This window comes from Dromaius novaehollandiae, chromosome 2 (genome assembly GCF_036370855.1).
Source record: "Dromaius novaehollandiae isolate bDroNov1 chromosome 2, bDroNov1.hap1, whole genome shotgun sequence".
Classification (NCBI taxonomy): Eukaryota; Metazoa; Chordata; class Aves; order Casuariiformes; family Dromaiidae; genus Dromaius; species Dromaius novaehollandiae.
This window is the reverse complement of record NC_088099.1, coordinates 55,393,870-55,417,129: the sequence shown is the minus strand read 5'-3', so window position 1 is coordinate 55,417,129 and position 23,260 is coordinate 55,393,870. Positions and strand designations below refer to the sequence as shown.

The window sequence follows — 23,260 nt, the reverse complement described above, 5'->3', positions numbered from 1 at the left end:
TTTTGAGTAAAGGCAGAACCTCACATACATTTTTTTCCCCTGTATGCTCATCTGCCATGGAACATCTCAAGAAATGAAATGCCCAACGACACCTGAAATTCTTTCATGGTGCAGGGTGTTTCATCACATGATAGCAACAACTGTATTCACTCTTCTTTTTTTTGTTGTTTGTTTGAAGGCTGCGTGCTTGTGGTCTCTGTAGTTGAACAGCTTGCACAGTGGCACAACAGTACCGTGAAGGCAGCCTTGGAGAGACTATGCAACTATATACCTGGTAAGTGTCAAATAATATGCCATATGCTATGTTGGTACTGCTGTACTTCTCTGGTAATTAAAAACTCGCACTTGAGTCTGAAAAAGCTTTATCTATCTGCTTCTCATGCAGCATCTAAAATTAATGTAGCTGAAAGACAGCAAGGTATTATCAGCAGGGAAGCCAGTGGCATGACTCACTTGTCTTCAGTGGAGCTGGGGTTTCATCCCAAAGTTACAGTAGTAGGGGTTGCATTAAGTCCACATGCATGTGTGCACCGACACACACACACACACCTTCCCACACACATTTTCTCTCCACTTTATTTGTGTCTTTGTAAGCAGCTTAAAAATACTCAGGTTCACTGTATGTCCAACCAGGTCTCTTTCTCATTTATATGGGTTTTCACAGTTACTGTGAAGATGACAGTGTTTTCAGGTATAGGAAACCACTATTGTAAAATCACAACAAGTAGCTGAGGTTGGCAGGTGTAAGATGTGAACCATTTGCTCTGCACAGGGCAACTATTGAAATATAACAGATGATACAAATTTCAAAAGTGATAACTATTCTGTATGAACATATATAGACTCCCCTTATTTTCCCCCTTATTTTAGCAGCCCAAAGGCAGTTGGCTATCTAAAAGTGCATCTCTAAATAGAGAACGGTTGGAATAACAGAATAACTTGCCTCACAGACGAATCCTGTAACTATTTAAGCAACTAAATCTCATGTTCATGATGTCTTTTTAACTTTATGAATGCAAAAAGATGGCTTAGGATTCATCATTTAGAAGTCATTTATATAGGATTTCATGAATTGTATCTCTGAGAAACCGTCTTGCTCTGTAGTCTTTAGTTTCATAAAAGATATATGTAGAATATTAATTTTCTCCTTTCTAACACATTATTTCCTGATACAGGATGGGGCATGGAGATAATTGCTAGAATTCATTCGTTGATAGAATGATGCTTATCTGATTTCTATTTCATAAATCATATCCTCAGTGTTTTAAATTACAGGCACATAACTATAAAGTTGCAATTAAAAGCCCTGATCCTGTTATTAAAATAAGATTTTCTTCTTTAAAATATGAGTTGCAAGGTCTACGTTCATGCTTCACTCAGTGAACCTTGTTCAGCTGACATGTCAAGATATTTCTGTTCAGCTGCCATTCTTTACACATAATATCCTATTATCCCTTCAGTTAAATCTGTATAATCCAGTTACCTTCCATGAGATGCATGGATACAGACAAGAGAAAAAAATTGACTGAACCTGAAATGAGAGAAAAATCCCGTGGATTGTGCAGCAGCTACAACCTAACCCAACTTATCATTTCCTTGGCACTGAGCTCTGAAATATGAATCAACAACTTCTTCTTGCTCCTTGAAACAATAGTTTTGGGCTCATAGGAGAAAACCTGTTAAAGCAGGCCTTGCCATTTCAGTTGAATGAATAATTTCATTATTATACACATGCATACAATTTCTTGCAAGAATAACAGTGGCAAATTGATGGCAATGAGGCTTTTCCTAGGACCAAACAGGAATAAGAACTTGATCTTTTTATGAGCCTATACAATTTTCTTGCAACAAAGGGGCAGATCAGTCCTTCAGTGAAGTTAGATGCTGTTCAAGAGCAAAAATATTTAGAGAAAAAGAGAGAGACAAATTCAGTACCCATCAATCCCACCGAATCCCTTAGGCTGTGCAGAAAACACGATCGTGCTTATTTACATGGAAATATTTGTTGTGACCGAAGCAACATGGCTCATACTCCAGTGAGAAGTAAAAGCAGCCACACCGCGCGTGAAGGAGCCTCTTGAGCAGACACAAATGTCAGGTCCAGGGGAATAAGCAGTGTTTATGGCATAAGAGACGTTGCTAGCAAGAATACATGTTTACCTGGGTGCTGGCTGGCTGCCTGATGAAACAGAGGTGCCTGATAAGCGAAGCGTGCTTTGAGAACGTCGGTCTCTGGCATCGCTTCTGAGTCATGCTCTGCTTCTGTGTCGGCCACTGCAGTGTAAACACCTTAGAGCTCAAGTGGAAACAGCAACGTGATTAATACCATCTCCCATGCAAATATTTGTCTCCTGGGATTCAGCCAGAATTTGTGTTTCTAAGACTGCGAAGCTACAGAGGAAAATCCACAGGATTTTTATCACAATAAGAACAGGGCAGTTAAGAGTTTTGCACAACCTGAAGTTGGGCAAAAGCAACTATACTTATTTCTAGTCAAGTACCTCCAGTTTTTTTTCTAAATTTTCCAGCTTCTAATTTGATTTGAGCTCTTCTCTTGTCCCTGAACACTCCAAATTATTCATAATCTTTTCTCACTTCCCCCCTCTTCTGACTTACACAGCTTCATCCTAACAGAGCTTTCTTCCTGTAATATCCTATTTTTGTGTGTGTTCAACGGAGTAAGAGGTTTGTGAATACAGTCTGGCTTAGAGAGCAAGACCTGCAAGCAGTGTCCATGTCTTGTGTCTCTTTTACTGGAAGCCAAAGCCTGAATGGCATACGTATCTTCCACAAGGACTCTACTTGCCCAACAGTAATTTTATGTTATTGCCATTCCTTTTACCTCCCATCACTCTCCCTTTTGTTATCCCATTGGATAATTACATGTTGAGCCTTCCTATGCTCACAAGGAAATCTGTGCCAAGAAATCAGCCTCACCAGCAGACCCCCAGCAACAGCTGCCCACAGTTGATGGCTGGCCAAACCCTTCCCTTCTTGCAGCTCCCACTATGGGTTATGGCAGCCAGCTGGCTCCTCCAGGGCCAGAAACATTATGGAAACCAGCTGGCTTGGGAAGCCTTTAAGGAGAATCTCCCCTGTGATGTGCTGGGGAACTGGTGGGGAAGCTAGCCCCCTGCTCTTGTGGGTGCCTGGAGGGAGCCAGCTGCCTGCCTGCCCTGTCAGCAAGCCTCGTCCCAGGGTGTTTTAATCAGTGATGATATCAAATGCGGGGTTATTGATGCCTGCAATGTGTTTCCTTTTAGGTGAGCAAGAATAAAATCCGATTCTAGTCAGGAGACCAATTTTTAACTTGCGGATTGCTTCTGAAAGAGCCAATAGAGAGGAATTATGTGGTAAAGGAGGCAGAGAAATGAGGCTAACAGCTTGATTGAAATAAAATATCTCGTATGGGATAAGGAAAATCAGCTGTAGTAATTAGAGCAGCTGCAACACAGTGTCACTAGGAGGGTGCTGAGGATGTTATTTTTTCCTCCCCTACTGTACTGTTCAGAACCTGGTTCTCCTCCCTGAGGTGCAGGCTGCTGACTGGTGTGACCATGGCCCTTGCAGGGGAAGCAGCTAGATCCCCAGCCTGAGGCATCTCCAGCCTGATGGTGGGTCACATCCAATGTTCCACAGTCTAAAATGGGGATAAATAGGGTGCTTTGGGGGTTTCTAAGGGTTTTTTTCAGAAAATATGAATATATTCTATATTTTCTTTCCCAAACACAGATAATTACCTGTTTGGGTAATGCAGGCACAAGGGAAAACAACATCTCTCTGGAATTTCAGGAGTTGCAAGTTTGCTGTACTTTGTCATTGCTGCACATGTGTGAACCTACCTCTTCATAGCTTTTAATAACAACGCTATTGCTGAAACAAGGCCTGACATCTCCTTTGTATAATACTTGCATGGTTAACTAACTTGCCCTGCTTTTGTCCATTCAAGCCAAGAAATAATCATTTTTCCTTCATAGGAACTCAGATCAATCCTACTATCATGCTGCATCTGCATTCAAACACACACATCTCTTCTAAAAGTGTCTTTGCTTAGGGGTTATAAAATGGTGTGAGGATTTTTTTTTTATAACAGTACCTTAAATAAATCTCCAACATGCTATCTCCTGGCCAGCATGAATGGCATCTTTCACCTAGATCACAGGAAAGTAATCTGAGCCAGCTTCCAGAAAAGGCACACGCTGTCGAATGTGAAGGAAGCAAAAAGAAAGTGTCAAATGTTTTTTAAAGTATAATTATTCCTGTTCAGTTTTTACTCTACACAAATATATTCTCCTTGCACAAAAACCCAGAAACACTCAGACAACTCTAGCAGTAGTGTGAAGTCCTACATCATGTTCTGCACTTCATGTATTTGTTTTCTTTCTTCTTGCAAGCCTACCAAGCTGTTTGTTTAAACTGCTTAGAAAATGCTGTAGCGTATATATTATGGTTTCTTTTAGCTTTTATACTATGCGATATACAGAACATTTAACAAACGCTAGTTATCCTTTTCAATCTTTTTTGTGTGGTTTGCCTAAAGACAGAGAAGGGCTTTGAGTTACAGCCTTGGTTAGAAATTCAGATGCTGGGGTCGTAGATTCACATGCGTTCCTCTAAAATAAAGAAGCATTCACCTTAATAGAGCAAATCCTACTGTCCTTTATTTATTATAAAACCAGTTCCACTGTGCTGAGTTATTTTAAAAATGTATGTTTTTTAGAAGATCTCCAAGGTTTCTGTTACCTACTTGCTGAACTTTACGGACCGCACCTAGCCGAACTGTAAGTCTGCCTGTATCCTCTCAAGTCTTTGGTTCGCTTGTTCTTTACATGTATGGATGTACTGTCAGATTGAAGCACAGGGTTTTCATTCTTAAAAATCACACTGTTATTAAAGCAGAGATGTTTGAGAGTGATTCTGGATTTGGCACTTGGCATGAAAGACCCCACGTAGCTGTTCCTGAGGGAATAAATACAGGCTGCCACTGGTAACCATTTTCATAGTGCATTTGCATCTCAGATCAGGCCTACCTGGTGTAATTACCTTTTGAAATTCAACTCATATGGCTGAGGAAGGAATTTGAATAACCTTGTGTTGCATGGCAGGTTCGACAAAGTCGCGGAGTTGTAGTGTTTGTCTCTTGCTTTCCCTTTTACCTTTAATCAAGCTTTCTAGTTGTCAGTCCTTACATGCTCGCAGCCCTGATCTCACCCATACGCACTCTTGGGGGAGACCGCTAGGTAATGTAAACAAATTAAAAAATAAAATGTAGGTCATTTGATTTCTCTTTGAAAGTTCCTAGTTTAATTAACAGAGTTTTTTTGCTAGACCTTCTTCCTCCCTAGGGCTTTTTCCATTTTATTTTTAAATCTAGCCAAGGCACCTCAAAGTGCTTACAGGACGAAGAAGTGCTATAATCAAACATTTTAATTTAATTCTTGATTAGCCCAGAGGTGTGTCCCAAAAAAGGAAGAAACAATCATAGCACTTGTGTGTGGTGATTAAAGGTTAAGGATCTTTGAAGGATTTCTGGTTATTTTCTTGAGTTAATGATTGAGCATTCATATGTGCCAAATTGCATATGCATTAACTTTAACCTTTAAATCTTTGTCATACGTATGATTGATTAACAACCAGAACAGTCATAATGTATATGACTTGGGTGCTGCCTATAAAGCACAGTGCTTTTTCATCATTCTGGGATCCAATTTTAAATGCTGAGTAGGATGCTGTGGCAGAAAATCATTAGACACCAACACTACACCAAGCAGAGATTACAGGCCACAGTGAAGTGAGCTGAGGCTATTGTAGAGCACCATGGAGATTTACCATCCCATGGAAATAGCTTGTACTTTCAAGCACCCAGAAGAACATAATAGTCTTTGTTTTCACACCATTTCCTTCAGCATAGACAAGGAAATGAATGCTGATGTGGTGTGCCATTCCTTGAAGCTGTGTAAACAGGATCCCGGACAACCATTTTGTCATCTCTACCCTCCTCCTAAGGTGAGTTACTTTTAGATGTTTTTCAAGGCTGCAGACTGTGGAGGGTCTTTTAAACTAGAGCTGTACAGCACAGAGAGGCTTCCAGTGTACATGCTTCGTGTGGGAAAAAAAATTTTGACATTTCAAGTGTGGATGCTTTCAGAAAGGTCTGTTTGAATGAAAGCTACATAGCACATTTTATTTGCTCTCATGGCAACATATGATCCTGCTGTGTGGAGTCTCAACAACAAGGTTATCAAAGAGGGGGAATTACGGGGACAAATTCTCTTGTGCTTGGGTCTGAGAGGAGTAGTCTGGGTCAGAGAAGAGTAGTAGAAAAAACCCTCATTTTTGCCAGATTTTATTGTCAAAGCAGTACAATAACTCCAAAACAGGTATTCAGCTGAGGTTCATTTATACTACCACATTACCATGGCATAACAAGTTATCCTCTCGTTGCCTGATCTGCTGTGACAGCCTGCGTAGGCCCTAGTTACCCTCTGCAAATGCAAGGTTATTTGATTTAGCATAGTCCACAATGAAAGAGGTTTAAGCTAACTTGCATAACCTTTTGCCACAGGCTGGAAGCATTTACATGTGCCATTACCACAGGTCTTGTGATGTACAGTGACTTATTATGCCATGGTAACTCAATTGCGTGTCAGAGCTATTTGATACTCCAACACTTACATCTGGGCATAAGTGCTGAAACAGAAATGGTTTGATTTTTCAGTTATTATGCAGCCTGATTCTCACTGAAACCTGTGAGAAAGTGGTTGTTTGGCAGTTTCAAAAACTGAGCTATTAATTTAAGCACCTGTTTTTGAAAATCTTTCTCTTGCATATAGATGAAGTCACTTTTGAGTTCTAAAGGTTTCTATAAAATGTTTTACACAAGGCCTCATCCAACATCCATTGAAATCAATCAGAGCCTTTTTATTGGCTTCAATCAGCTTTGATTCATATCCAAGAGGGATTTTGTTCTCCAGATATGAAGACATAGAGAAATAACTGACCTCCAGGACTGACAGTAACATTTATTTTGCAGCAGGTGTGTCCTCCGCATGACTGCAACACTCCCTCCCCTGCCAATATAGAGACAAATGGGTGTGCAACCAGGCTGGGTGAGAGAAGAGGGGTTCAGTCAACAGTGAGAGCCCACACTGACTTGACTACCAGGATGGTGCCAAAATATCAGTGTAGGGGTCCTTCAGGAATTCTGTGTCCAAAACGGTAGAATAGTTTATGGGTCCATCCACCCTTCCCAAGGTAATCAGAGCTACCTATTGCAAGCCTTCCTTTAATGATTGCCAGGTCTTCACTCGTCACACACACATTTGCTAGCCTGTCACATTTTGCTCTGGTCATTGCACTTTTCCTCCCCAACACTTCAGAGATCTTCCTTGTAGCAGCAGCAGAGGCCCTGTCAGAGGGGTAGGGCCTCTCTTTTTTATTTAGGAGCCCTAAAGGTGGAGGAGAGAGTAGAGCAAAGCCCTGTAGGCTTCCCCAGGAGCGGGATGCCCAGATGGACAGCAGGCGTGGTAGCAATCACAGTTGCACAGGCATTGCCTTGCCAGGCCAAGAATTATATTTGAATTTGAACTTCCTTGTGTAAGGGGATAAAGAGAAGTAGAAACCATCCTACTCCCTGTGTAGGACTTCTGCCTGTGTCAGAAATACAAAGCACCTTGGAATGAAAGAGGATGCAGGCAATGAACTGTGCTTAAAAAGACGGGTGGACTCTTTGAGAGAGCAAAGAGTTTTCCCTAACTTAGCGGGTTGTGAAATTTAGGCAATGCCTAAAGGCCAAACATACCCCTAAAGAGGCACTGAATTGGCCCCATCCAAGGGCAAACTGGACATTTTAGCAAGCGAGGGTGGCTTTTTGGCACTCTCAAGAGCAAGAGCATCTTTGCAAAAAAATGAATCTTTTCAATCCTCCTCACCTTCACTGCTGCACAGTGGACTAGGCTGAGGAGCCTGGAAGGAGGATCTGTTTAAATGAAGGTGGCTCCATGCAGAAATTAAAAGGTCTGTGGTGAAATCCACAACTTGCCAATACCAGAGAGGGCAGGCCATCACTCACGGGGTCGCTATCAAATCTTTGGGTGACGGTTCCCATCTCTTAGAGCAGATGTGGGAACCAGTTGCTGGCTCCTTTTGCCTCCAGCCACAACTCCATTGACTATACTTGCTGCAAGCAAAATGACTACAGATGTTTTCTAATTTTTTTAAACAAATTTGGACTCTCATTTGCATGGCCTGGAAACTGTCCCTATTAGTGCATGGCTCAAGCAAGCCCTCTTCCTTCAAGTGGTGTTCGTATCCTACTTTTTGTCAAATTTCCTTTGCCTCTCACTAGGAGTAAGGGAGATGGATTAACAAAATGATTTCTCTACCCAAACCTTACCTTCCGTTTTTAGCACTTCTGGTGCTCCAAGAAAGTGCGAGGAGAGGAGAGGAGCAGTGTTTAGAATTCATGCTCAAGTGGTTGATAAATTGCTGACAGTAACTCTGTGACAAGTCAGACTGAGTAAAGATGAATTATGGGTGAAAAAATTAATATACAGTCAGAGACACAGATGCATAAAATGCAGTTTACCTCACATTTGCTTCTTTGATTTGTAATTTGATTGATCTCTTCAGTTATATGAGCCTGCAAATGTTGGCTCAGTCCCCTGCCAAGTGTTTGAACAAGACTTTAATACTAATGGCTGTTTTGTTCAACTCTATTGATTTTCAGGTACATCGTTTGTTCATTTAGGCTTTTGAATGCACATTTTCCCAGAATTAGTACCATATTTGTACTGGCGAAGTGAGTACAATAAATGTGGAGTTACTTGCCTTTATAAAGCAGCAGAATATTCTGTTTTTAATTGTCTTTAACAGAATAAACATCAACATAGAGCTGCTTTTTCAATTGATAGTTTATTTTGTTCTGTTTCTGTATTGTTCCTCTAGTAAAGTCATGTCTATCAAGGAGATGAGAGTCACTGCTTCAGAGGCCTAGCAAACTATCTACATAATTGAGACATTGTAAACCAAGTAAATGATACAGGAATTATATTACATACTTCCCTGGTCTCTGACAAATTAGCACAAATTAATTTTTTGCCAACCTGCCTGGAGCCATTAGTGCTCTGTGATTATCATAGGAGACTTGGCTCTAATTATGAATAAAAAATATCGCTCTGTTCGCAGAGAGTGAAATGCTCTCAGCCAAGAGCAGTCTAACTGGCGTGCTCCCTGGGAGGGTGGCCCTAGGGCAAGCATGACGGGGTGCGCACGGGGTTACGTTCCCGCTCTCCATCAAGAACGGGTGCCTTCCTCACACGGGCACAGGGTCCATGCTTTTGGTGTGCAGAGAACCCCAGGGAGCTTGGGCAGGTTGTGGGACCAGCCCACGCTGCCCTCTTCGTGGGGACACATGGGCTCAACTCCCGGTGGCCTCCCCACAGTTGTCTGCACACAGCTGCTTGTTTTTTCGGTAAGGAGGCAGAGGAGTGCACTGCACCTCCTGTGCTTGGATACTGTTGTCTGTGTTACTTGCACCATCAGGCTTTCCCGAGCTCTCTGGGAGCGTCTTGATACTCTGTCACTGTTAAAACTCTTGGGAAGTGGACATCCAAAAGACCTACCTAGCTTTGGAGATAAGTCCTTCCATCATAGACCCGGAAATACCATGTATTCCCTTCCATGCTAGGAAGAAGTCTCCTCGCCTGCTTTAGACACTTGAGAAACCATTTTAGCGGCTCTACAGCAAATGTCTGTCCTCATTCACTAATGCCTAGTGGATCTATTCTGGGTTGGCAAAGACACCAAATTCAGGTGTAATATGTGAGGTATTGTAGAGATATCCATATCCACTTGCGTTCTGGTGGGCAGTTTCAGAAGCAGACCCTGACTCTGGCGGGGAACTAAGAAAGGAGTGCTTGCTGTCCTTGGGGATCACCAGCACAGCTGTGTGAGGCAGTTGAGTGTGTAGATTTTACTCTTAATAAGGTCCTGTGAACCACCTATTGCCACCAGTAGCCCACAGACCAGAACCTGGGCCAGTGAAGGAAGGGCAAATATGTATGCATTTGTAGGCTCTCCTGCTGCATGTTTCTCAAGTTACAGGATGTTCTTGCCCCTTAGTATGAGAGGATTGACACTGTGGGCTCCTCCAGGTCAAGAAGGAAAATAATATGGTGTGTTGGGAGTGATGTGCAGACTTACAATAGGTAACTGAAGTCTAGCGAATAGCTAAAATTGCTGTAATATGCCTCTTGGTCCCAGCTACATCAAGAGAGGATACTCATTGGCTGCAACAGAATGCAGAAATACTGACAATGGCAAAAAGTATCCAAGCTATCTCATTTAGGATGACTGGATATCATCTTTGTAAGATAGGTTTGTTAGCTTAGATGGTGGAGGACTTTTTGCACTAGGTCCCAAGAGTAGGAGGATGTTCCTCTGCTGCATGATAGGAGCTGAGGTAGGGGCAGGGGTTCAAAGCTCTGTCTATCATGCTCCTGTTCAAGCCTGGGGAGTGAGTAGGTTTGCAGAAGATTTTTCTTAGCTTATCTCTAGATTGTCTTGAGCCAGCTGGCCTGCCAAATTAAAAGTCAACACTTTAATTGACTTTGTTTGGGCCAGGATAGTGACTTATCTTCAGCGCTGGAGTTCTGCAGCTGCTGCTCTCTTAAGCAGTCTGTGCTGGCAGGAGTTTTTACTCTTCTTTCTGCCTTTCAAAATGCCTCCTTTGCTGTCTGTGTTGGGCACTCTGGGGCTTTGTCTGCTCCAGCTAATCAGAGACCTTGTGATTGCAGACTTTAGCCATGTCTCCAGTAGTAGGATGTTGCTGGTAGCTCTAAACTGACAATATAGAGGCATCTCATGTCAGCAAATACAGATATATGTATGCTAATGTCATTTATGCCCTGTATCTTACCAAAATAAGCTTCATTGGCACAAGTACTTATGCTGATTCCCGTTCCTCTATTGAGTTTTTCACTCTCTTTGTAAAAATAAAAATCATATCCCTCATGGATGTTACTGCAGCCACCACACTCTTTGGAGGAAGCCTGGCCTTGCAGTTTGATATTGTGTTGTGGTTGGGATTGCAGCTTTTCTGTGTGACATGGATTAACCGAGCTTTTTGCTCATGTTACAAATTAAATTGCAGCAGAATTAACAGAAGTTAACAGAAGTTTTGTTGCTTGGAAATTGAGAATTAAAACTAAGGTGTTGTTCACGTTTGAACCTGGACCTCAGGAGTCCATTGCCTTGCTGATAGGCAACAGGGGCATCTTGCAAAGGATAGTTAAAGAAAGGAAATGGATGGAAACAGCTGGGTTACAGTGAGAGTGGCATAAAGTTGGGGCATAAAAATTGTCTGCAACTCCTCCTGTCTGCCAGAGTAACTGTGGATTTTATCTGCCTCAGCCATCCAGGCTGCCTGAGCAACTATGCATACAAATCAGCCAAATGAAGAGAAACCTTTGGTATGCTTATCCTGGTTTCTAGCTCAGGATCTCTCAGTTCTCAGCTAGATTTCAGGCTTGTCAAATTAAAAGCCAATCAGATCTATCTGGAAGAAACAAGCATTTTGGGTTTCATAAAACAAAAATACTCCTACTATTTTCTTTTGTTCCTCTTTTTCAGTGAAAATGTGAGCTGCTTAGTGGGAGATGAGACAGAACCAGACCTTGGGATGGGAATGCTTCTGCATTCTTGACGAGATGAGACCTTCAGCCAAATTTAGACCTTGTGTCGTGGCCCCATTTCCTTTTTTTGTGATGCTAGGCCATAAAGCAAGCAGCTGGGAGGCAGGCTGAGTCCTGGGAAGCAAAATCCCCCCCTTTTAAGCCTTTCTGTTTTGGCAATAGGTAAAATCTACTAAAATGCAAGATGTGTCTACCGCAGTCAGAACTGAGCCCTGAAGAAACAGTTCAGACAAGCTGCAGAGAAAAGGCACAGGTTAAGCATTAGTTCCTCCTCTTTCCCTTGTTTCTCACCATTTCCTCTGCTATATTTCACTGGCAGAAAATAAAACATAATCCCCCCCCAAACCTTCAACCAAACAAACCTGAAGAAAATATTGGTTCATTCCCTACATGATTCTCTGCTTTATCGAACCCTGTCATTTGTAGCTGGTGTGGCATTTGCAGAGCGTGATCTGCAGCTGCCAATCATTCACAAATGATATGCATGTGTCCTGCATGTGGCACAGCATCATTTGGGGAGATGGATGTGTGAGGGCAAGGAAGTGTTGCTCGTGGATACAGGGCCATCTTTTCCTAAGACCAACAAGAAAAAGATCAGGATGTTTCATCCAGAACACACAGGACCCAAATCCAAAAGACACAGGCAGACTAAAGTTGCCAGGAGTCAGGGTAATTGCCTAGGGAGCTAAGGACTGAGCCAGGCTTGGTGTGTTTTAGATCTGTGCTTGCAGAAGTTCCCTATTTTGAGCCCAGAGCACATCTCATTTGGTTTGGCTATCCCATGTAATCTTAGTGATGCCCCTTAAAGCATTTGCCAGAGGAAAGGCGTGAGCTGTAGGACAAATTCCATTTTCGCTAGTGCTGTTTAACAAGCTGTGCAGCATTTTGGTACTTTGATATGCTTACTCTTGGTAAAAGGATATTGAAAAAAGTTAGAAGAGAAACTACTAGTGTGTGTTACAAGTATCCGCTCTCCTGGGAAAGCGCTGGATAACAAGGATGATTAATGAGAGACAATTAAAGCTTGTTCGTTTCTTTGTTTATAATGAGAAATGTATCTGGTTAAAAAAAAAATTCATTATCTGTAATACATAGGCTCTGCGGACAGCATTGAAAGAAGCAAGCAGGCGCAGTCCCGGTGGCCCTTCTTTCCCCAGGCCACACGTGTAGCATGGATACCTTGCACACTGCCGTCGGGAGCAGCCACCAGCTCCAGGGTGGCACGGGTTTTGGTCGACTTTAAGGTGGTGGGAAAGAGCGGAGGTTGCTCTCTAGCTGAGTTACAACAAGAAAAGTTGTAGGGATTGTATAGCTCTCAGTGACATGTTCGAAACCCTGACATTAAGCAAGGATTAAAGACCATTAAACCAGGATTTTTTTTCTCCCAGAGGGGTATTTCAGATGACAGTCCTCCACAAACTGCCCTGGAGTCCTTCCTGAAGCAACTTCTGCAGGGGGAGGAGAGAGGAGGATACTTCGTCCCTAGTGTTTCAGAGAGACCATTTTCTACTCGCTCAGGCAATTTGGCCATTCCACTCTTATTTCATGCTTTGTGTGTGTGAGGTTGCCATAGCTGGCTGAAATGTCCATTTCTAGTGCACTGCTTCTGAAAGCAAGAAAGGTTTCCCTTCTCCTGCGCAGGAGGAAAGGCTTGATGAATCTTACTCCACTGGAAATTTTTTTGTGCATCCTGCTCAATTTTAAGCTATTTTCATCCTCTGAGTCTCCAGTTATTTTATTACAGAAATGACAGCAACTGATAACATACACACAACATAACTGTTGCAAGTGCAAGATGGATGTTTGTTTTGGGGGACAGAATTTGCCCAGGGGGAAAAAACTAGGAAACATTATCTTGGCTCCTTACTGGCATCTTTCATGTATTTGTGACATATCCAGATTTTTATAAAGGCTGTAGGCAGAGTGAGGCTCTATATTAAAAAAATACTTAAAATATGTGTTCTTTACTGCTTAATCTTATTCTTCCTCATCCCTTTATATTGTTGACTGTTAATTTTTGACCCTTGAATTTCCCAGTTAATTAATTTGCTTTGATCACTGCCTAAATCAATTATAGTGACATGCTAAATTTTACCCCCAGCAAAAAAAAAAAAAAAAAAAAAAAAAAGTTGATAATGGTTACTTGAAATGCAAATATATGCTGCTTTAATATTCCAAGCTGACATGCTCACCATCCAGTAAGGTGCTGTCACTCAAGGGGTATTTTGTTTTTTGTTTTTTTCAAAATGCTTTAAACCTGCCACTTGGCAAAGCATACTTTTTCCCACATTGAGTTGCTGTAACTCCAGCCAGCTAAATATAAACTTGCACTGAACTTTACCTCAGAGCCTTCAGACCTGGTAGATATAAAGTTAGCAATTATGTTTTTGTGCTGGGCTGTAGGAGGGACGGCTAGCAGGTTATCGGCAGACAGAACAGTTTGTCCTGACCAACCATTTTGATTAGCAGCAAAGTGCAAACTTATTTGTGATATGCTGTTATGACGTTTCTTTCCATTTGAAACATTTTCAGCAGTAATTGATTTTTACCAAACCTCATAGCCTGCAGAACGGAAGCAGTTATTCATTCTGAAAAAGGGCAAATGGGCAGTATTTTTAGCCACCTTCATCCCAAATGCTGAGGGGATAGATGGAGGCTATTGCACAGATACGACTGTTTCCAAAGGTGGCCTAACAAAAGCAGAACAACATCAGGGACTTACCATCACTGAGATGGAAGAATATTGCTTGAAAATGAAAATGAAGCAGCAGCTGGTAGTATGCTGGTGCTGACGTCTCAAAGCAAATGCGTTTGCCTGCGTGCTGGACCCAAGCCAGCAAGCGAAGCTCTGCTCAGGGGTGCTGCCCAGAGCTCTGCCTGACCCCACGGAGGCCCGGGAAGCTTCTCCCTTCCCGGTATCCTGTGTAAATCTGATTATGAAAAGCAGAAGGAAGACAGGACACCCAATTCCTGCATGCTGAGACCACAATCTTAGTTAAGCCTCAGCATTTTCAACTGCCTGAGCGTAACCAGATGACTGCAGCCCTGACGCACAACACGTGGCACAGCCATCCTCCTCCTGCCCCAGGGCAGGTTGAGAGTGTCTCAGCTGTCCCTCAGACATGCAGTGCCCATTGAGGGAAATTTCCCCTTTGCCTTTGAGGAGCATGTGTGTAAGGGGAGGGTGTTTGGGGAATTGTTAAGGTAACACTGGTAGTTGATTTCTTTGTAATCAATGGCCTTATGATGGCCAACCTCTCCTCTTTGGATAAGGATGCCTTTCCAAGGTCTTTTCTAGCCCTATTTGCAGTGGTCCTCCCAGACTTCCTTTCTGTTTAAGTGTCCATATCTTCATTTTGGAACAATCCCAAAATGCTCCTTCAGCATAAGCTTTTGCGACTCAACAGAAAAAACAATTTTGTTACAGTCAGCGAGAACTTGCCCTTCAGGACAGGTATTTCCAGAATAAGAAGCTAATCTTCCTAGATCCTAGGCTTAACTCACTCCTAAGCAGGAGATTTGCCTTCCAAAATATATTTCCTCCTTTAAATATTCCCGCATGCCAGCGATTTCCCTGCTGAAATGAACTTCAGCTGAGTATAAGCCCTCTTTGTTACCAAACCAAATATTTCCTTTGTACCCTACCACAGCAAATTAGACTGTCATGACACCTATAACCCTTTACTGGACATCTAACAGATAAGTTGTACTTCAGTGGGAGTTGCTGGAGAAGTTTGTCATCTGCAAATCATACAGTCTAGTCAGGATATGAATCTCAGCTCTTAAACTGATCTGGACTTTCCCTTAGGAAATAAATGATGCCCTAGAGCAAAATAAATGAACTCTCACAACTGGGGTTTCATACCTGATGATGGGATAATTGATGGTTAGTCCAATAAAAGGTAACTGATGATGAGTTTGTCAACCCATCCATCATTTTTCTGCTGTGACTGATTAAAAAAAGGTAGAAAATAGGGTGAAAAATTGATGGGATACTGTGAAGTTGATCTGTTTTTTTTGGTTTTGTTCTTGCTTTCCTAGGTGGGGATAAGTACTGCAATAAGGAAAGCGAAAAGGATTATGAAGACTTCCAAGGACCTGGTAAGAAATCAGTGACATTGGGATGTTTTACACTGTAATTGCATTTTATCAGGAAAACTCCATTTTATCAGGATAAGGAAGGTCTTTTTGCCTAGTTGTAAATCTACCTGATCATCATAAAGTTGAACGCTGACTCACTCCTACCCAGTATAAGATCTGCTCTGTCATGAGAGACTGGAAAGAAGGAGAGAGAGATAATAAAGACGAAATGTGAAAATATGTGGAGAGCAGACAAAACCTCATGAAAAATACAGACTGCTTGTGGTGTAGGGATAACTGTCAAGGTCCATTCAAGATATAAGCTTGTGCTCAGAATTCATGCAGCAGCTGACGATGTGGTCCATGGGCTGCACAGTGCAGCTCCAGACTGAGACATCTGCTTGTACCAGTCCTGCTCTCCTTTGGAGGGGCAGATAGCCTTAAACAGAACACAAGCACCAACAGATGCAGCTTTGGGGAAGAAAATTAATAGTGGAAAATGGGCAGGAATGGTACAAGGAAATGCCTTATGAGCATGAGTATACCCACCCAGAAAATCCAGAAGCTCTCTAAACTCTCCTCCCATTGCCCATACCTTAATCTCCATAAGCTACTGTCAACTTACCCCTTGGTCTTGCTGCTCAGCACAGTTATTTCTACCGCCTATTCAAAAGAGACTGTTCTGTCAGACATACTTTGGTGAAGAGGCAGTGATACTCATGACCTTCTCAAATTTATTCACACGTATAAAATGGCAACACTGAGCCCTGTGACTCTGCAGTATTTGAGGAACTTTATAGAGGGTAAGAAAGGAACAGTCCCTGCTCCAAAACTAGCTGCAAATTGAGATTTTGTCAATAGTGAAAGTACACTAAGGGGAGAAGAGAGCCAAGTCTGTGACTGACAGGTCAAGGACACTTGTCTAGGTAAAGAAGTGGTTGAGGGAGTAAATGGGAAAGGTGATTCAAGCAGCACATTGGGCTAACAGGGTTTTACCAGAGGCAGGAGACTTCTGAGCTATGTTCATGTGCATGCAAGGGTTGTGCTGGGTTTCAACCTAAATGCTCAGCTCAGGAAGCATGTGTCATCCTGTTGTGTTGATTGAAGGCATACGATGACTGCAGTTTGGATAAGAACCCAGGTGATAAATGTGAGATGCCATGGACACTTGAGTGCTTGGGGTTTTTCTTTTTTTAGCCAGAGATGAGGTTAAGTTTAAGACCAAGACAACTAAATATTTAAGTGTCTAACTTCAGGAGTCTGTATGTGAGCAAGGTGTTCAACTCTTATTAATGGCAGCGTAGAGCTAGCCAGTGCAGGCTACTTGCTGCCCTTGTGGTATGTCAGATGGCCTCTGGTGCCCTGCCCAGCCTCCAGTTGCCAGTCCAAAAGGTCTCATCTAGATCCTGTGTCATATTGGCCAGCCCCTGTGGGTGACTCAGACACCCCGGGACGTTCCCAGTGGCACCAGCTGCCTAAACCGAGGCATGTGAACCCCATGTCTACAGTCTACTCTGGGGAGAGCTTAATCCCCCTTGGGGCTCCAGGGATGGCGTCTTCCCTGTTGGCCATCCTACAAGCTTAGACCCCTAGCTCCGGGCTGGATCTGCTATACCCAAGCAGTGAAATGTGGGCTGTTTCCCGTGAAGCCGAATTCCTCCTCCTGTCATCCTGCTTCCCCTGCTCCCCAACCATTTTGGTATAGCTTTTGTTGAGGTGCTTTAAAAAAACAGGAATTTCTTGCTCAGCCTTGCCCTTTGCTCTTCTGTCCAGGGAAGCTTCCTTTCTTGACTTCTTTGCAGCATCTAGGACTGTTGAGCCTCAGCTCCTCCTTGTTTCATGCCTCTTCCTTGTCATTTTTCATCCCTGCCTTGCTCTTGTAGACATGTGTGGGAGGGAGGCCCTGGACCAAGTCACTGCCTCTGAGCACAGCGACTGCACTTCGGGGTAGTCTGAAATTCGAGTAATGGCCTGAATGTGAATTCTGCACACTTTTCCTGTATTTGTAAGGGGCTGCCTTTGCCTCTAAACTTGAAAACTGGGATTTGAAATCTTTACATCTCCTCCAGTTTTCAGATTTATAACCGATCTTAATCAATAGCAGAGAAAGAAGGACAGCTTTTATTCTGCTGGGTTCACTTATATGAGTCAGCTCAGCTATAGAGTTTGCTTCCAGTTGTCTTCAGGTGCTTAATGGAGAGCAAATGTTTTTGCTGTTTGTGAAGAAATTATTGATATTGCTTCTTCCTGAATTCTCACTGTGATGCTACTCACAAAAGTGAAAATTGAGGTTCCTAATTAGCCTTTGGACAATTGCCAAATTGGAAAGCCAGGGAAATAAACAATGCGCAGCGGAGACGGGGCTCAGCTCCTGCAGAACAGCAAGCAGCAGGATCTTATTCATTTGCCTTCCTATTCAGCCCGGTGCTACTGATGGCTTGAGATTTCCGCTCAAATTACGTGAAATTTCTAATCCCCTTCCTCTTCTCTGGGTGCAGTGCCACGCGTTAATGCCTGCAGTGAGTCACGTAAGGCCTCTCTGCTAGATTCAGCCCAGCTGCAGGTGCAAGGATGAGGAAAGATCAATATTGCAGCCGGGCTCTCAGGAGGCAGAGCTCCTTACCCCCACGGTCTGGCTTTGCAAGCTGAAATGAGGAGGGTGAACACCCCTCTTTGCTGCTGCTGGCACATCATACCTCATCCCTTGCGTGGCAGACCCTGGCTGACTGCGGGGGCCTGGCAAAAAGTAATGGACTCAGTTATAATTTGGGTTTTCCCAGTCAGTGTTCAGTCAGAGTGTTTCTAAACCTACAAAATTGCATGCTACAAAGTCAAATCAAATTAAAACAAATGTTGCATGATTGGGTGGGCCTCTCCTGCTGCTATTCTTAGCATCTTTTTTAACAATTACCTTGGTGACCCTTACAGAAACAAGGCCCAAGGCAGCCAAAGCACTCTTGTTTCACAGGAAGGAATTGCCTGACTGAACATGTGGGTGAGGATTCAGAAGTGCCCTGTGTGTGGTAGGAGGTCTCTGGATCCAGACTAGTGAAGAGCGAAAAACATTTGCGGGGTCTCTTGTGAGCTTTGCCCCACTGATGGAACATGATGTTGGTAGGAAACAGCAGATTTTATCTGTTGGTTCCTCCCATATTTGTTATTTATGGTTCTTTTGGCCCATTGCATGTCTGTGGAAAGTATTCCTCAGCCTTCTCAAACAGTTCTTGCTAGTTAACTGTCCCTGTCTTTGCTTGTTGGCTGTGTGTGACTGTGCATATAAAAAGAGGCATGGTTACAGCTGTCGGTAATGAGAACAGGAAGTCTGTCCGGCTCCCTGGGGATTGACATTTGCTGGTCATTTCTTAGGACCATCTTAGATGTGGGAAAAAGACAAGTATTTTCCAGATGTAGAGATGTGATGAATGTGGCTACAACCCCCAAATTCTATTAAATATCTTCCATTCATTCATTAAAAGTAGTCAGCCATCTGTGAATGATTGGTTTAAACCAAACACCAAGAAGTGTTAAGGACTCATTACTTTTTCTTTTTTTGGAAAACTAATTAAAATAATTACTGAAATGTCATTATGGAATGTTAATAGGCAATGAATAAAGTGTTTGTGTTATCAATCACTGTGAACACCTGTAGCATTAACTTTTCTCATGGGCGGGGAAGACACAGAAAAGGCGTCTTTGAGCAAGAGCAGTGAAAAAACAACTTTGTGCAGAATGGTGTCGTGGCTTTAGTGTTTAACAAGAGCAACCACCACATATATAATTCTGTCGTGATTAAATGGTGCCTGTAAGTTACAGCCCTGTATCAGGAGATTTGGGAAGCCACACAAGGAGCCAAAAGAGACTTGCACATAGAGGCAGGGAGGCTTGTCAGCCCTTTGGGTGCTAAAGTCAGTCCCTGCCCTTCTTCCACTCTTCCCCTGCAAGGCAAAGGGGTGCTTGAACCAGTCTCCTGCCCACCCACTCCTGACACTCAGGGACAAGTAACCTGCTTTCTCTCAGATACACATATTGCCCCTCTGCAACGGAAGCTGTGTGATGGGGAAAGCCGCATAGCACCTGCTCGCACGGGCTCTTGCTCCCTCTTTTACACATGTGCACACAAGGTTTATCCCCTGAGCTCCTTGCTGCTTTTTGGGGTACCTGGAGGTACCCTGAAAGAGGAAGTAAATGCTCATGTGCCCCCTGTGAGCAGCAGGATTGCCCACGTCAGGGTGCGGTGCCGCAGCCGTGGCTGGCCCTCAGCGCCCAAACCCCCGGGGTCCCTGTCTCTCCCAGCCACCGCCGCTGAAGCTGGGCTGTCTGCTGGGTCTGCAGGCTATTCTCCCTTTGATGCTAACGCAGCTCCAGACTGCAGCAATTTTCAAATGAGGAGCGGAGAAAAAGGCAGGAAAGGTTTTATTCTACTTACAGCAAATGATAGCCTTTAAATGCAGCCTGCAAGCAGCATAAAAGGAGGCTTTATTTATTTATTTCTGGGAAGCCCTGCAGTTTGTCTTTCTGGCACAGTTTCGGCTCCGGATGCTTTAACTTCAAAGGCTTTGCATGCTGTGACTTAGGCTGAAGTGAAAAGCCAGCAGCTCAGAAGAAGACGCCACAAATCTTAGCATGATGGAAAGCTTTAAGAGCCTCTGCTGCTTCTGTAGGCAGTGTTAGGATTAGTCTTACATGGAGCAGGTGGGGGAAGTGGTTCCTTTTTCCTTTTCAGAAAGGCGTACATATTTTTGCAAAGGTCTTTCAGAAAAGCCAGCTTTCTGCCTGGGTGCTTCTCTTTCTCTCTGTCTACCTGTGCATATGCACACACACCCCCTCCAAAACTGTGCGCAGTAATTAAACAGAAAATGAGATGGACTTAAAACTTTCCCCTACATAGTGCCCCTCAGATAGTTAGGTGACAAGTGATGAGGTGGTCAAACGAAAGCGTGGTATCTACATCACAGCAGTGCAGCCAGCACCTCGGGCACTGCCCCGTCACCTCTGGAGCAGCGCATCTCCATCCTGTGCCGGGCCAGGGCTGGTGCCTTTCTGCCCGCCCGGCTGTGACGTGTTTTGGTGGCTGACATCCCACTCCAAGCAGTGCGTTGCTCCTCTCCATCACCCCTTGTTTCTTTTTCAAACAAACACCTTCCTGCCTTCCCTCGTGCTGCAGAGGAGCTCCTGATATGCCACTGCAACACAACTTTGCTGTCCTTCACTGTCCTTTTTAAAGGACTCTTTCGTCAGTCAGAGCCTTATATGCTGAGGTTACTGCCCCTCACCAAGAATAGCACTTTGTTGTCCTCCCCAGAGCTGTGTCCAGCCATTATCTTCTGTTTTATATTAGATTTAGGTTGTAATCTCATTAGGGCAAGGACCGTCTAATTTTTTTTCTGTGAATATAAAGTGTGAAACACAAGGGAGCGAGTCCAAGAATAGAGCTCCTAGGTGCTATAGCAATATAAATAATCACCCTCCTTTGCATAAGTGAATGAGAATGTCCATCTGCTCAGCTGCTTCATACTTACATGCTGGATACGGCCTTAGTGAATACAGATAATTAGTCTGTGCACTGACTAGCCTTCAATATTTGCAGACCACCTGAATGCCCTCAGTGTCTACAAACCATCTGACCTTACAGTGAAGCCACATTAGCAGCGCATGCATGGAGTTGCTCTCCAATGCAGTGCAATGTTTCTGTAACTTGAGCATGCGTTAGGAAAGGTCTGTTTTAATTTCTGGTGCTTTCTGGTTACCTGGGACCTCCTCATGTAGCTTGGCCCATGGTCAATGTCTACTTAAGTTGAAAGAGTTTATCCTGCAGGAGCCGTCTTTTACAGCCTACAGGTCTGGTAAAGATAAAACCCAGTTATGAGATTTCTATTTAAAAAAAAATCATTAAAAACCAAGGCGCACTATGCACATGCTGGATCATCCCATTTATCCTCTCTTTGGGATTGTTTCTGACCTCCGGCTTATCAACCCTCCTGCCCCAAGCATGCAGAAAGCAGCCTTATGGCCCACAACATATGTTGTGTTCAGTAGTTCTGAGCTAAGTGTCAGATACCATGGTGCTTATCAAACATGAGAATAGCAGTTTTTAAAAAGTGTGGAAAAAAATAACTTTGGTACATAACGGGAGACAGTTTCATAAGAACTTCTTCATTCCTTTTTAATTTTATAACTCTTTGAAAGCAAGAGTCATTGGTTTATAATAAGTTCAGTTGAAATCCTTAAGTTGACTGCAGCGTCAAACCTAAATCCTCTGGCATGTAACATCCTGAATGGAGTCATTGGGGTTTTCAGATGTTATTAGGCAGAAAGTATATGATTTAGCTTTGGACTCCACTGACACTCATTATCCCAAGCTTTGCCATCTCTATGAACTAATGCACTTGTCTTCTTCTTTTTTTCTTCCCTTCTAGAAAAGCATCATGGGATTCTCAAATTTATGTTCTTTTCCTCTTCTGGATAAGCTGTGCGAGAAGATTAAATAGTGCGTATAAAATTTTCAGTCCTTAATGACAAGCAGAATATAGTGCATTTGTTTCTTTCAAAGGAAAGACAAAAATAATCCTCAGATTAAAACAAAAAGCTTCCTGTAGTCTTCTTATATTTCTTTCTTCCATAAAAACACTGTTTGGGCAGTACAGAGGGAGATTGCATAGAGTTCAGGTAAGTGAGAGTTATAGGAAAGATCCCTGTTCTTTTTCAATACTGAAAAAATTTGCATAATTTTAGCAGGTTCCAGGGGACAAATATACTCTGCTGCAGGGAAGAATGCTCGATCCATGCACACAAAGATACGAAGCCTCCGAGAAGGAATGATTTTCCTCCTGAGATTTCCTGGGCCCAAGACACTTCTGCATTTGTGTATTCACCCAGTTGTGGTACCTACAGCTGAATGCAGAGAGCCTCTGGGTTTACAGCAAGCAGCAGCAACATAACTCTGTAAAGAATATGACTTGTGTGCCAGTTGCCAGGTGTAAGGAAAACCTGAAGATATTCAAGAAACCTAGGTGGGGGGGGGGGGGGGTAGACAGGAAAAGCAATTTGTGGAGGTGCCGACTTTAAGTCAAAGCCTCTGTGAAAGGCCCAGGACATCAGCTGGGCTATTAGTCCTAAAGAGTATTTGTCAATGTAGGGAATAAATGGGTTGGAGGAAGAGTTAGGCAAATCTTAAAAGAAAACAGTATTATCAGCAGTATTTTGGGGCTGATTTGGTTCCCCAGATCAGCTTGCTCATCTCTTTCTGCTTGTTACAGTAAAACTGCAAATACCAAGAGTTTATTGGGAATGGGTTTAGCATGAAACATGTCTTAAGCATCTTTAAAATGGAAGTCAGGGCATAAATAACCTGAGAAAGGAGAATGAATGATTAAGCCCTGTGAGTTCAGATAGTAGGAGCAGGAATCAAACTGTAAATTATGTGTTGGATCAAATATGTTCAATTCTTCCTTTCTTTTCCTCTCTCTCTCTTGCTCTCGCTCTATTTT

At 43.1% G+C, this 23,260-nt stretch overlaps 1 protein-coding gene across 4 annotated transcripts in view; it reads left to right on the top strand.

The window, feature by feature from the left end:
* The window catches only part of AOAH (acyloxyacyl hydrolase), an 87,447-nt gene that overhangs the window by 16,119 nt on the left and 48,068 nt on the right, over positions 1-23,260 (top strand). For all 4 annotated transcript variants that reach the window (XM_026102151.2, XM_064506558.1, XM_026102153.2 and 1 more), the window contains exons 3-7: positions 179-274; positions 4,721-4,781; positions 5,907-6,006; positions 15,735-15,794; positions 22,190-22,260. In XM_026102151.2, the coding sequence (XP_025957936.1) occupies positions 179-274; positions 4,721-4,781; positions 5,907-6,006; positions 15,735-15,794; positions 22,190-22,260 (388 nt within the window). The remainder of the gene's footprint in view (positions 1-178; positions 275-4,720; positions 4,782-5,906; positions 6,007-15,734; positions 15,795-22,189; positions 22,261-23,260) is intronic.